The 15,592-nt window shown below is 35.4% G+C and overlaps 2 protein-coding genes across 3 annotated transcripts; one reads left to right on the top strand and one right to left on the bottom strand.

Moving 5' to 3' along the window:
- The first annotated feature begins 242 nt into the window (after window positions 1-242).
- On the top strand, window positions 243-4,588 carry LOC121755178 (autophagy-related protein 101-like). The gene is made up of 7 exons (XM_042150464.1): window positions 243-422; window positions 511-551; window positions 866-950; window positions 1,432-1,527; window positions 1,843-2,008; window positions 2,090-2,243; window positions 4,245-4,588. The coding sequence occupies exons 1-7, from the start codon at window positions 390-392 to the stop codon at window positions 4,318-4,320; spliced, it is 651 nt and encodes a 216-aa protein (XP_042006398.1). The 5' UTR covers window positions 243-389; the 3' UTR covers window positions 4,321-4,588.
- Window positions 4,589-8,423: 3,835 nt separating this feature from the next.
- Window positions 8,424-9,991, bottom strand: LOC121753790 (probable esterase PIR7A). 2 transcript variants are annotated; one of them, XM_042149047.1, is made up of 3 exons: window positions 9,482-9,991; window positions 9,194-9,325; window positions 8,424-8,838 (listed from the first exon to the last, which is right to left on the bottom strand). In XM_042149047.1, exons 1-3 carry the CDS (start codon window positions 9,851-9,853, stop codon window positions 8,545-8,547), a joined length of 798 nt encoding a protein of 265 aa, XP_042004981.1. In that variant the 5' UTR covers window positions 9,854-9,991; the 3' UTR covers window positions 8,424-8,544. The 2 variants fall into 2 exon arrangements, with proteins under 2 accessions (XP_042004981.1, XP_042004982.1); XM_042149048.1 differs by having other exon boundaries at window positions 8,424-8,841; window positions 9,197-9,325.
- Window positions 9,992-15,592: the final 5,601 nt, after the last annotated feature.

Genomic DNA, 15,592 nt, shown 5'->3' with positions numbered 1-15,592 from the left:
CTCATTACTAGTACATATTTATTTTAAAAGTGATTCTCATTTTAATACAATCCTTGAATCACATGTAAAATTTATTGTGCAAATATAATTATATTACAATATGAAGTCAAATACTGCCCAAGTTTATATTTTTAAAAGACGATTTAGTATATTATTATTTCATTTAATTTTATTTATGGTTATATATTTATATTTTATCTAGTACTACTACTAGTGCTATTTCACTATTTCTTTTTGTTTTTCATTGTTTGAGCAAATAATGTGGAGTATTTCTGTTGCAGTCGTAATTTTTTTGATGTATATATTTGACGACTTCGACGCAGCGAGCTGCCGTTAATCAGTGCGTTCTTTTCTCTCCGATCGAATTTCTCTTTGATTTTCAAAGCTTGATGAACTGCGAAATCTGCCAACTCAAAGAACTCGTGAGTAAATCTTCACGTCGTGAATATTGTTTAGCTGTTAATTGAACTTATCTTACGCGCAATTGTCTCATCTCTCTCACTCTATTAGGATGTTGAGCACTTTGAGATACACGAAGTTCTTCGTTGTAAGTTCGTTATCTCTCTTCCTTTTTTTTTAAAAAAAACAGTGATAATTCCCTGGGGAATTTGAACCGTGCTTTGACTTGCTTTGATGATTGATGTATTTATTTATTTATTTCTAGATCTTAGGTTTGGTGATTGAATTTAATTTACTTTGAGGGGTTATATCTATTGTGAAATATACTGTTAATCAGCAGTTACTGTGTGGTTTCACTTGATGAAGGAGGTGTTTGATATTGTACTCGATTTCCTGAATTCAGTTTCCTGCAATTAGAAAAGGCTGTGGTGCCAAGCAGTTTGTAATATAATAAAGTTGATTGCAGGATTTTGCACACTATTTTGTTCCACAGAGCTTTAGGGCTTGTGCGCCCAAAAGACATTGATTTGGAACTTTTCGAGATTACATATGTAAGTAATTTCATGTTTCTTAACTGCGCATTGCCTGTTTTTAGTTATTGAATTATCATATTTCAGTGCAATGTTGGTGTATCAGTTTAGCTTCCAATATATTTCAAATTGTCAGCATAATTTTAATTTGGTTTTGATAGAAACATTCATCTGTTGTTAGGACTCTGCGTTATTTATTTAATCATTAGTAAGCCTGGTTTATATCCTATTATGGCAGATTGACAGTCAAATATCTGTAACTTCTTCATAAATACAGAAATGATGGCTCCGCCTAATGTTTCCTCGAAACTTTTATGAGGTTCCCAGTTATCGTTATATGTAAAAAGAGCATCTCCTCCTACGGATGAGATGTCGTGTATGGTTTCATGTTGAAAATGAATGAACTGTTTTTGCTCAGGGATCCATATCTCTAACTTCAGTGCTAGTTATTTGGATTCGTTAATGTAGTATGCTCACCACGTTCTAGTATCTACTTATGCAGGTGCAATGTGGTGATGTCGAACTTGAGAGGAAAGTAGATGAGAAGATTGACCAATTCCTAGACAGGGTGGACAAGCACCCGAATAAGAAAAATCAGGTATTTATTGCCGCAAGCTTGTAACTTTTTTGCTTGTTCAAGCTTGGGTACTTTCTATATTTGAAGATTATGCCCATGTGACACACGTACATGACATTTTCTCTAATCGAATTAAAATCTCAGAAGGTGAGGTACTGATAGGTCTGATTAGCTTTTATTGTGTAGCTCTAGAGGCATGTCCACTTCCCTTCTGTCTTATTATATGTTGTGTAGCATTGCTGGAGGGGTTTCCACTTTTGTTCTCTCTGTTTTCTGTTTCACTTTCTTGATATTTCAACCATTCTTCAGATTTTTTGACAGTGTATAGTGATGCAGATATGTTTGTCCTTCTATGAGGTAAAAAACAAACAGCCTACATGGTTCACTAATAAAGTTGAACGCCTTTACTGGGAACAGTGGTACATAAACTTGAATGTGGCACCGCATCAGAAAGGACATTCTGGAAAGTCCACCTCTTCCAAAATAGTAGTCGATCCTGAAGGTATTATCTTATTTCCCAGTAAACAGGCATAGATACAGCATAAGTACCTGCTCTCTTCTTACTATTTTGGTATTATTGCAGCTGAGGAAAGGACTGTTCGCCGTGCGGCACTAGAAGCTTCACTTCGTGATGTTCTGTTCCAGATAATTAGATTTGTGAATGAAAAGAAGGATCACATTCCTCCAATACCAAACCTTGAAGGCGTTTCATTCCCCTATGAAATTACTATCTCAAGGTATTTTTACTTTTGTTATTTTTTTGCATTGTGGTGACGCGGAATACTTGTTGTGGCTTACTACTACACAGTTACATACTATAGATCTACAGTCTTTCCTTGTCAACTGCTATATCATGATTTTAAAAGGAGTTCAGCTTAAGCTTTAGAGGTCATACTACCTCTTTTCCTTTTGAAATTGCATATTGAATACAATACATTTATGGTTTTTTTATTGCAAGTTAAAATCTGCCATGAAGTTGGCATTGTATACAAGCTGATATATGGCACCCACTTTCCTTGGAGGTGTTGATATAGTATCTAAATGACATGCTCACTGTGTGTGTTTGAACTTCTAGTGCGTGGAACCTTTTTACAATATTTATGTATTATTTTAAACGACAATAAATTCTTAATAATACTTATATAGGGGTTTTATCAATAACTTACTAGAAGACCATAACAATAGGTTAACTATTTGAGTTCGGAATTAAAGGTGAAAACTATGAATGATCTAAAACTCTGAATATAAGACTTTGTATTAAGGCAGTGTTAAAAGCCATCAAATGGAAGCTTAGTAGCCATTTTATAACCAATGCACCTAGACACATCATTTTCTTCTGTTAAATTAAGTGACTCAAAATACAAAATTAAATCTATTCAATAATAACCTACATAAAAATCTATGTCTGCTGTTGTGAAGGGTTTTGTAACTCTCCAGTAAGCTCTCTCTGAATTCCACCATGAGTAATTGTTTGACAAGGTTGAAAAATAGAATTACAATACCCCATAGTTGAAATTAGCATACCATAAAATATCAAGAATTTGTGCTGTTATATACGAATGAAAAATCACTTACTGTGCTTAGTACTCAATGCTATGATTGTGATCGGCTGTTAATCTAGAATCAGTTGTGCTAATGTTTGAGCTTGCCTTCTCCTTTGCTGGGAGCCAAAGATGGTGGAATTAAGAGAGAGAGAGAGAGAGAGACCATGTAGACTTAGATTTGTGTTTTATTTGTTTTATTTTTTTCCTAATTATGGATTTGAGTCTCTTTAATTTAATTGTGAACAAAATGATGTGTAGATGATGTGGTTAATTAATAGGCATGTCTGTACATATTCTTTTAACAGCATTAATAAATTAGTAATAGATCATTTGGTCCTGAAATGATAGGGTACTGAATTAATGGTTAACATATCCTTGGGTCTCAGATATCTGTTAGAATTTTTTAATTGTGATTTGTATTATTAAACTAGCAATTGTAATTCCTTTACATTGTATTCTAAATGGGTTCATATCCATGTGCACGCCATGATAAGTTTTGTGTCTCCACAGTCCACATGCTCAATGCTTTTATTCTAATAGATTGAATCATTAAGTTACTTCAGCTCAGAGAACAAAAGAGAGTTATGATACGAACAGTGACATCCCATTAAGATGCATTTGTTGTTTGCACTTTCACATACCCCTACTGCCCTCTAATTAGGTAGCATTTTTCTGAAGAATAGAAAAGTTAATAATGATAGAACTAAATAAGTAGAACTACTAGAAAATGAATTGGTGCAATTCATAACTTCCCATAATTAAGCCAAACGTTATGCTTTTGTGTTTATTCATCTTTGTTAAGATTTGTAGTGCTTTCTGCTGGTATTAGTAAGCCATGCTGGGTTAAGGATTTTGTGTAAGATCGACTTTTTCCCAGTATAATTGTGGTAGTGCTATAAGATGAGTGATCTCTCACTACCAAACGCTTTCTATTTTTTCTTCAAATTTGGATCCATTGTAATGATAAACAAAGAGAAGTATTACGGTTTGCGCGAGGAAATGAAGTGTCTCTTGTGATGATTATCTACCATTTTTTATATTGCAATGACCAAAACAATAAAATGTAGTAGGCTTAGTCATGATTGATACATCGTCTTGGTGCTTACAAAGAATGGTCACCTTTTGTGTGAATTTTATTTCTATTTGCAACATATGAAGCTTCCTACTGCTGAGTTATCTATTGCCTTCTTGTAGTTCGTCAGATTCTGCATTTGGAATGGAAATGTTCAAGAGGATGCTCCAAACCGGGCATCCTACGATGCTCAGCTGACTTGCGCTAGCTGCTATTTTTCGTCTCCAGCTCTCCGTTATGTACTTGTAATGCTGCCTGTGAATATTTTATGCTAAATTATGTAAATTGAGCTCTAACTTACAGCCAATTATATGAATTTATGTACTTGGAATGGATATGCTGTGAATACATTCATTGTATGGAGCTCTATTTTACAGCCACATCGAATTTGGTGCTCTATGGAAGCACGGCGATTGTGTACATATATCAATTATGTAATTATTCTTTATACGAATTTTTATTCTGACTTTGGGATGGATTTTATGATTCCAATGGTGGCTTTGCAAGTACTCCCTTTGTCCCTCCGAAGTATGAGTGTTTCTTTCAACACGTTATTTAAAAAAAGAATGTAGATGTAAATGGTCCTTGAATTATGCGTTTTGCACGCAAATGGTACCTAAACTTTAAAAATATCATAGATAGTCCCTTAACTGAAGTGTGATCACATTTTTGATACTTTTTCACTATTCATCATAATTTTGCACCAAAAATGCCCTCAAGGCACGAAGGGCATTTTCGAACTTTCATATTTAAGTATTAGATTTGATATTTTCTTTATTTTTCTCTCTAGTACTAAATATGATATTTTATTATAGTTTGAGTACCAAAAATAATATTATTCACTTTACTTTGTTCAATCACTTTATGTCATATCTTCTTTCTCTCTCTTTATTTAAAAATTTTAGGAAGTAAAAAATTAAAATAAAAAAATACACTATGAAATTCTTAAGTATGGAACAAAATTTAAAATTATAAATTTAATTATGATTATAAATTTTAGCTAAATTTAATTTGATTTTGGTTCAATAATTTTTTTAATATTAAATATTATGAGTAATTGAAAATGAAGAATTTAGTTTTAGTTAAAAAAAATTATTTTTTATTATTAAAAAAATAATCAAATCACAATCAAAAACAAATTTTGCTACATATTATTTTTATAATTAAATTTATAATTTTGATTTTTATAATTAATATATTTAAGAATTTAATAGTGTATTTTTTTTAACTTCCTAAAATTTTTAGAGAAAGATAGAGAAAGAAGATATGACATAAAGTGATTGAAAAAGTGAACTGAATAATATCATTTTAGGTACTCAAACTATAAGAAAATATCATATTTAGTACTAGAGAGAAAGAAAAAAAAATATCAAATATAGTACCAAGATATGAAGGTCCAAAAATGCCCTTCATGTTTTGGGGTCATTTTTGGTGCAAAATTGTGATGAATAGTGAAAAAGTAAAAAAAATATTGTGATTATACCTTAGTTCAGGGACTACCCACGATATTTTAAAAGTTTAGGTACTATTTGCGTGCAAAACGCATAGTTTAGAGACCGTTATGTTAAGTGAGGTAAGTAATTAATAATAAAGTACAAAAAAAAGAAAGAGAGTAAAATAAAAAAAGAAAAAATGTTGTTTTTGGCCAAAAAAGAAAATAACTCAGCAATAGTGCGATAATTCAAAAAGGAATATGATTTAGCTACAAAGGGAGTATCAACAATCGGCTCTTTTGTAACGGCCCGACTCTCTAATTAGAGCTTAGAAAATTCATTATGTATCTTATGCATATATTTTGTAAAATTGTTTTAGTATGCGTAAAAATAATTTTATACTCTCATAAATCACGTGTCATTACCCAAGTGTGACATCTATTATTAAGCGGATGGAGTATTATATATAGTGACAATCAAACTTTCATATTCTTGGTAAAGAATTCAATGTTTTATTATCAATAAACCATGCAGAGTTACAATATCATTACATTTGATACTTATTAATTATAAAAATCCTACAACTTGAGAAGATATTTGGAAGCAATAATTCAGTAGATATGTTTAGTACGACGGTGACCTTAAAGAAATTGAAGTTATACATAACTTTAATTGATCTTGGAAATTAAAAAGAATATTAGACAATCTTAAATGTATACAAATTAGATAAAATGATAAAATTGCTTGTGAGTTGCGAGTCTCTAAGTTAGAGAGAGTGTTTGAAAGATTCACAACCACGACTATCGAACTAACTTCTGTACAATTTATATTTAGGCTTATTGTGGGTATGACTATGCTTTGTTTTTGTGCCTATATATCCTATGTTTCATTGTAAGCTTTATCCGTAAATTACATGGTGAAATCTCTAATTTGACATTGCTTCAGATGTTGATTCACATTTTAAATTGAGTAAATAATTTATGTATTTATTTCATCTATGTTTGTAATTATTTGTATTTATTTTCTAATATCATAAGATTTCAGTGAAGATACTCACTTCAACAGCCCAGCATGCATCCATATTTCAAATTATGGCATAACTAGCATTTCCTCTGTTTCACTGTAATCCACTATATGTGAATGGTTTCTTTTGTTAATCAATTACAAGTGATAGATTTCAATTTTTAGTAAAAGTAGCATGTTTGCTTTTCTTTTTTCCCTCTATTTTACACTTTCTTTACCTCTCTACTTTATTTTGTCCACTCTCTCCGTCCGGCATTAAAAGTCACATTTGAGTTCGGCATGAGGTTTAAGAAATACTCCCTCTGCCCAATAAATATGAAATATTTGGGTTTTGGCACAAGATTTTATGTAATGTTGTTTTATGGGTTAATGAAGAAAGAGTAAAGTAAGAGAGATGAAAAAGTAGAGAGAATATTATTTCTATTTTAGGAAACATTTCATTTTTATTGGAACAAACAAAAAAAGGAAAATGTTTTATTTTTAATGGGACAGATGAAGTATAAAAGAAAGTGGATTAAAAAAAATAATAAAATGTCAGACTTACTCCCTCTGCCCCCATATGTGATTGAGTTCTTTTTACATGAAATTTAAGAAAAGGATATTGAGTTAAGTGGAAATAATAAAATATGAAAGAAAATAAAGTAAGAGAGATAAAAAAGAGAATACAATATGATCAAGAGGAAAATATGATTAGATGTTTTATTTCTAGCTAAAAATGAAAATCAATCACTTATAGTGGGACAACCAAAGAAGAGAAATCAACCACTTATAGTAGGATAACCAAGAAAGAGAAATCATTCACTTATAGTTGCACGTACGAGTATTAGTTTTATACTCACTCTGTCTCATAATAAATGTCACACTTTGGTAATGAAACATGATTTCAGGATATGTAGTTTTTTTTATGTTAAGTGAAGAGAGAAAATAGTATGTTATCTTAATACTATAAGAGAAAAAATTTTCATAAAAAGAAAATGCGATTCTTTTATGGGACAAATTGAAAAGGAAAATATGTCATTTATTATGGGACGGATGAAGTAATAAAATGTGAGTGGAATGCGAAATTAAGCTGCTATTTATAGTAAAAATGAATCATAATTTTTAATGACGGACAAACTAAAATAGTAAATTGGGATTCCTAATGATGAAGAGTAAGAGTGTTACTTTATTCTTTATCCACTTAATTTAATAAATATTATTTTCTTAAATTTCATATCTAAAAGAAATAAATTACTTATAGCGGAACGGAGGAAATACAATTTAATAATTTCATATTGCGGGCCTGCATTTTTGATGGGTTATTGGAACAACACCTCAATCGAACCACCTTGCCTAGGGTTTGTGGGCCACCCAGATAAAGTTACAATGATAAAGAATCTGTGGTCTATATTGAAACGGTCCACGACTCTACTTCACGGCACGGATGTTTGTTAAAAGAAGAGTACCTTCACAAAGGAAGTGTATGTTTTTTACTTTTAAATGAATAGATATTTGAAATTTTTTGTCACGGTGCGATAGGACCAATTCAAACATTGGAAGGTTATGTTCCCAAATGCTTTGCCAAAAACACGTTATAATGAAAACACAATAATTATATTCCTCGTATGTCTCAGAATAGGAGTCCTATTTAGGTATGACACGTGTTTTAAGAAATATAAATAAAAATGAATTGAATAAGTTATTAGAATATATGTCCCACTTACATATATTGGTTTTATAATAAAACATAAGTGGAATAATGTGATGGAATGTAGGGTCTACTTATCATTTAAAAGTGAAATAGGACTCTTACTATGTGACGGACCAAAATAGTAAAATAGGGCTTTTATTGTTGGACGGGGGAGGTATACGACTGGTCCAACTACTCATATAATTGTAGAAGATATCACGTAACAATAGTAATAAAAATCACAGCCAAAGCAATGGCAATGTTATGTAAACAAGTGTTCAGCATAAGGAACTAAAGCTAGGAAATGTGATGGTATTTGAGAGGTATATGGTGCAAAAGGGCAGATAGCTGCTGTGATTTGGAGAACATTGGCATATGATCAGCCCCAGATATGATGTTCACCTCATCAACAGGATTGTTGCCAATCATCCACTCCTGGAACTCCTTCTTCAGGACCATATCCTCCTCGCACACCACGAACACGCGACGAACCGAACCATAGTTTTGTTTAGTGAGAGCCACTTCGTTTGCCAAATCCGCCTCGTCGTAGAGCCCTATCGGCCTCATCAATAAGGTTGCCAGGGTCAGATCCTGCAATATGCATATGTCTTATTCAGAGTCAGGTAGATAACTCAGTTATCTTGGAGTTTGTCTTATTTATCTTCCCTATCAAACGAACTTTAATGTGAAGTACTCTCCCAGTCTGCCTTTAAATGTCTCGTTTTTCCTTTTATGTCCCATTTCACTTTTACTATATTTAGGAAGTGGACTCTACATTCCATTAACTCATGCCATTCACATGTTATTATAAAATTAATGTATAAAAGTAGGTCTCACCCTTCACTAACTTTTTCTACACACTTTACTTTATAAAGTCAAACAATTTATTAAAATCTGTGTTGGTCAGATATGAGACATCTAATCATGGAGAGATGGAGTAACTAACACGAGGAGGAGAGAGGTTGTAGAGGTGGGTGGCCATGTAGTCCGGCCCAAACTGCATGGACGTCGGCGGCTTGTCTTGCCCGTTGTTGAACCGGAACTCAGTGTCCATATAAGAATCCAACTGCTTCTCATACTGTAAGAAGTTAAATCTACCATATTTTAGTTAGACAAAGAATTCTATTGAATTCGAAGCAGCAGACAGATCGATGCCTGATGCCTAAGGTCTCAGGTGTGGCCTTTAAAATTTAAATTGATGTACTCATCCAAAAAAAAACTGTAAATTCATGACCTCGGCGACGAGAGCCAAGAGGGAGACGTCGGGGCCGGGCATGAAGGCTGTCACGAAGACAGCAACGGAAACTTGACGGGGGAACTTTTCCATGGCCAGAGATATGCCAACGCCGCCCAAGCTGTGGCCAACAAGAACCACCCTCTCCTCGGGTGGAAGCGCCGCCATGAACTCCATGAGGGGGCGGCAGTAGTCGGATATGGAGCTCAGCTCCTCCACACGCTTCGGGTCAGCTCCGGCAGCTGCCATGTCAAGCACAGTGACGCGGTGGCCCTGCGATCTCAGCTCGGTCGCCACCTTGTACCAGCACCACGCCCCGTGGCACGCGCCGTGAACCAGCACCAACTGATTATGATTCTTCGTCTCTTCCATTTGCTTCCTTCACTTGGAATTTGGCATCAGCCACTACTGTATTAATTGGTCTCAAAAAGACAATTACAAAAGTGTTGATGATAACAAAGGCGGACAATTTCTATGTGAAGACAAGACGGCGGCCCCTCCACATCCACTAGGATCTTTTGTTTATGTACACGTAGGTGTAGCCAATTTTATTTAATGTATTAAAACACGCACTTTACAAAAACCCCAAAATGAGAAAACTATGGAATCCTCAGTTAAGACTTAAGACAGATGAGGCATCTTCATACAACAATTGCTAAAGGAGAAAGGATCGAATGGTTCTCGGAAACTACTATGAATGAAATAATAGGAGTATTGTTGGAATGGAGCCCGGTAAGAGGTTAAAGTGATATAAAAATCAATCCATGTTCATGCGTAGATGATCCGGGTATATTCATTTTCTCTAAAATAGATTTTTTATCGTTGAGAAATAATGGGTTAAAGTTAGTCACAATAATGGAGCTATGAGATTAGTTAATATGTATATTAACAATCTCACATTGGTTTAATTTAGAGCCTTCACTTATCTTGTACTCAATTCGTCATTCCATAGCTGAGCCGTATTCCTTTTTGTATTGTCACATTATTGCCGAGTCATTTCCTTATTGGCAAAGTGTAACACATCACGTCGCTCTTACTTTATTCTATGTTCATCTCTCTACTTTATTCTTTTCCATATTTTATTCTCTTTTCCTTATCCGCTTAACACAATTTTCTTAAATCTCATGCCCAAAAGAAATTGCATATACTAAAAAGGGGCGAAGAAAGTATTTCAGAGCTTTAGCAATGGTGACCTATCTCCAGAGCCCATCTCAGAGCCTATCACCATTTTTTTCTGCCATGTCAGCAGACCCATCTCAGAGCTTATCTCCCTGCAATGAGAGTCCATCCCAGAGCCTATCTCAGAGCCCATCTCTTTTCCACATCATCACTATTTTATTTCACTTTTAATTGTTGATGTAAATTAAAGACAACGTAATATACGACAAAAAACGTATTTCATTTTAAAAACTAAATAAACCATAAATGTCTAAATAATATAAATAAAATTACATAATAAATTCATTCTTCGATGGATTACAATATTGGAAAACAGAATATAACGAGAAGCGAATTTAAATAAAATTACAATAAAACATCAGTGACTCTGTGACCAAAGTTCTTCAATCATATAACGTTGGAGTGCACGATGGGCTTGGGCCTGGCGTATGTCAACAAATGCCTGAAGACGCTCATCATCGCTGCATGGTAGACCCTGCAATGAAACTCGCTTGCAACATCGCTGTATGCCTGAAGACGCTCATCATCGCTGTACGCACCTTCGGCTATCATGTTATGCATGATGATGCATGCATACATGAGACTCGCTTGCAACACTGTGGCTTGGTCCAGCAGTGTTTTCATCGACGACGTCTGTGATTCCTTCAACTTCATCTTCGACTATCATGTTATGCATGTGAAGTAGAGAAGGATGTGTGTGTGTGAAATGAAGGAGATGAGATTGAGGTATTTATAATAGGCGAAGAAAATTTAAAAATTAATTTTAAAAAAATGGTAATTGGCTCGGCCATCGGCCTGAGCCTCCATAATGGAGGACCATCGCAGGGCCGATGCGAAGCTGATATGCCATTGGAAGGACCACGAGAGGGGCGCGAATTCGGACCAAGTTATATTGAAGATAACCGAACCTATTGGATTAGTTATCAAATGTCGTTGCCACTTGATCGATGCAAACTCGCCCTCACTCGTTTCCTACCAAAGTAATTTGTAAATTCCCAATTTTGTACTACTTTAACAGTAAAACGACAAGTTCGGGGTCGATCCCACAGAGAAGTTAGTGTGTCGAGTGTGTGAGTAGTGAACAGGGGGTTGGCTGCTGCCACGCTTTAACTTGGGAGTTTTTAATTACTGATTTTACTCTAGTCAGAATTAAACTTGTTGACTTGATCAAGGTAAATTTAACTACTAGGTCAAGTGAATTGCAGGCGAAAACGTAACAGTAAATGCGATGATGAAAACGAAATAACTTTGATTAAACTAAAACTGAGAACAGTACAGCGAGAAGTTTAAACTAAGCTAACACTTTGGGAAACTGCGAAAGCAAGTAAAACCGAGAAGAATCTCGGTGGGAAACTTCAGAATACGCTGACAAATAACAAGTATTCTGTAGCGCTTCTTCAATCGCCCTTTCTAACTAAGAAACAATTTATCTAAGCTAGGCTATGCTATCTAGAGAACTGAACTAAGCTAGAGAACTGAACTAAATTAAACTAGACGGAAAGTAAAGGATCGGATTCTCTTCTTGTGATGGCACATCCTCTATTTATAAGCTCTACTCGCCCTCCAGCTGGATAACGATCTTGACAGTGAATATTCACTCACGCTGAGGATGAGCAAATCATTGATTGCTATGTGCTTTTCCTTCTAGAATATCGACGCTTTTGAGTAACAGATTCATGACTCAGCTCCGTCCTTGCATCTCATATGCCAGCACGTGTCCCCTTCTAGAACGTTGTCCTTGATAACAGAATGGTGCTCCACATCCAGCTCATTTCCTCACGTTCCCTTCTTTTGGAAGCCAGTGGTCCCTGCCTAACTGCTTGATTACTCCCCTTGATCAACTCCCCTGATTTATTGGCCTTTTCCGCCTATTGTACTTGCTTGATCAGTTTGGCTTCGTTGCCTTGGTCAAGCGGCATTTCCTCACAATTAACACTTGTTCTGCGCGATAAACCGATCAAGTAGTACACATTTTACCCATAAACTGATGCATGAAATAGGCCTTATCAAACTGCTCACACTTAAAACATACTTGTCCTCAAGTATAAAGAAAAAGAAAAGAAAAGATAAGGAAAATTTCAGGCATGGTTTGCTCATTTAAAAAAAAGACAGAAGACGAAAAAGAAAAACAAGACTCAAAACCAAAAACACATATTTACATGTATGCATAGACCGAATAAATTTCCAACAATCACACCCGAGGTCGAGGTCAATCCATTTGCCAGTATCTTATGTTTCTTCTCTTTCGCGTTTGCTTGATCAAGGTGTCAGCTTGTCAAGATTGCTCAATTTAAACCACTGTTGGATTCACTCAGTCGCTCATTTCCCACCAGAGATGTTAGGACTGTTCACTCGGTATTGCCACAAATTTAATACCTTGAATCGGACTGCACAAGATAGTTCCTTAAGGTCTTTGTTTTGGGTCGTAACGGGGTTCAAGGGTAGTAACGTATTAGGGTAGGGTTCTAGGGGTTCTAAGTTTAAGATAAAAATTTTAACTGTAAAAAGAAAACCAGATGAGTCATAAGACCAAAGATTTGACTAAACTTGCTGGATCAGAGTGGGATATTAATTCTTTTCTACTGGATACTTGGTCAAATTTCGACCTTTAGCCTTTAACTTTCAGCTTATTTCCTAACTTTTGATTTTCTGGGTCAGGTTACAACTTTTTCCTGCCCTTTCTTTTTCTCAACATTTTTTTAACTTGATCAACCCGGCTACCTTTTATTCCGACTACTCTATTGCTATCCCTTTTTGTCCTTTTTGAAAAAATTTCATCTCTTTGAACCATTTCCTCATGTGATATGAAACTTGAATTTTGGTGTTAAGGTTTCAAAGAACGGGTAAGAGTGTATAGGCTCAAAGTGGTTAACTAAGGGGTGCCTGAAGGGGTTGGCAGCGGAAGCGTGCGTAAAAATCCGATCACATGAATTTGATCTATTTAGCAGATTACTCAGACGCGCAATTTTCACATGTATGATGCTCATAACTTGAATTAAAACATGATTTAGCATATAAAATCCCTAAAACATGCTTACTACGGAATTAGCAAATTTACCTCGTTGATTCAATCAAAAATCGATGATGGCTTGCTCCGTCTCCACGTGAAGATATCGTATGTCAAAGTAGTAGATACTCAATATCGTATGCTCAATGCTAACGTACATTGATTAAGAAATTAATTATCAAGACCTCGTCTTTCAGTAGATAGCATAAAGACTCGTCTTGCTGTTAGATCCATTCAGTGCTATACCACACCAACGTCATCCTATTTCAATAAGGCTTAGAAATAATCGGACTGACATTGCAACCTTTTACGATAGGTAGTCTAGGCCTATCTGGGTTGTGAAATTCTTCTTTTTCTTTGTTCAGAACTGACCGTGTTACCTTAAAGTGGACGACGCCCACAACCGGTCTACTAGAACAAAGACTTAGACTTTGTTTGTTCTTATACATTTAAATATGCAATAAACAATCATTAAATGTAAAACATAACAACATTATGACAAAAATAATCTGTTTTATTAATTGGAAAATAACAAGTAGAGTTTTACAGTATCCAATCACTCGAAAGGTGATTTCTAGTATACAAAACCCTAACAATCTCCCACTTATACTCAAAACAGCTTTCGAGTATACAAAAAAAAATAGTGCACACGTCTAAATTTCTCCCACTTATACTGAAAGCGAGTTGAGGTCTTGAATGAGTCGAACTCCCATCCCTTCAACGTGGCATTCGAACGGTTTCACCGCCAAAGCCTTTGTAAAAGGATCTGCCAGGTTGTTCTCTGACGCAATCTTGACCACTTGTATGTCTCCTCTCTGCACTATATCTCTAATGATATGATACTTCCGCTCTATGTGTTTGCTTGCTTTGTGAGCTCTTAGTTCTTTCGAGTTTTCCACAGCACCAGAATTGTCACAATAAATGGTGCTGCTCTTGGGTAGATTCGAAACCACACCTAAATCCATAAGGAAGTTCTTGAACCATACTACCTCTTTTGCAGCCTCCGAAGCGGCTACATACTCAGCTTCCATGGTCGAGTCCGCGATGCATTTCTGCTTCACACTCTTCCAAATTACGGCTCCACCTCCTAAGGTGAACACATATCCTGAAGTAGATTTTCTTGAGTCCTGATCAGCTTGAAAGTCTGAGTCAGTATATCCCAAAGGAAAGAGCTCGACTGCATTGTAAACTAGAGCATAGTCCTTAGTCCGTTTAAGGTACTTGAGTATGTTCTTTACGGCAGTCCAATGTCCTTGGCCCGGATTCGACTGATATCTTGCCACCATGCCAACAGCAAAGCAAATATCAGGTCTAGTACAAAGCATAGCATACATGAGACTTCCAACTGCCGAAGCATATGGAATCCTTCTCATTTCCTGTATCTCAGATGGCGTTTTAGGGCACATCTCTTGAGATAAATGGATGCCATGTCTAAAAGGTAAGAAACCTTTCTTGGTGTCCTGCATGCTAAAATGACTAAGTACTGTGTCGATGTAAGGTTCTTGAGATAAGCACAACATCTTCTTTTCTCGATTCCGAAGAACCTTGATCCCGAGGATGTGTCCCGCGTCTCCCATATCTTTCATCTCGAACTGGTTCGAAAACCAAGTTCGTACTGATGGCAACATCTTTTTATTGTTTCCAATTAGAAGAATGTCATCTACATATAAAACTAAGAACACCACATTCCCCTTATCAACTTTCTTATACACACAGCTTTTACTTGGGCACTTTTCGAATCCAAACTTGCGAACAGTTTGATCGAAATATTGGTTCCACGATCTAGATGCTTGCTTGAGGCCATAAATGGCCTTCTTAAGCTTCCAAACCATGTGTTCTTTGCCCTTTATGGTATATCCTTCGGGTTGTTCCATGTAGATGGTCTCCTTAAGACCGCCGTTTAGAAACGCAATCTTAACGTCCAT

Source organism: Salvia splendens, chromosome 11 (assembly GCF_004379255.2).
Source record: "Salvia splendens isolate huo1 chromosome 11, SspV2, whole genome shotgun sequence".
In the NCBI taxonomy this organism is placed as follows: domain Eukaryota; kingdom Viridiplantae; phylum Streptophyta; class Magnoliopsida; order Lamiales; family Lamiaceae; genus Salvia; species Salvia splendens.
Note: the sequence above shows the minus strand (reverse complement) of the source record. Positions and strands in the feature narration are given on the sequence as shown.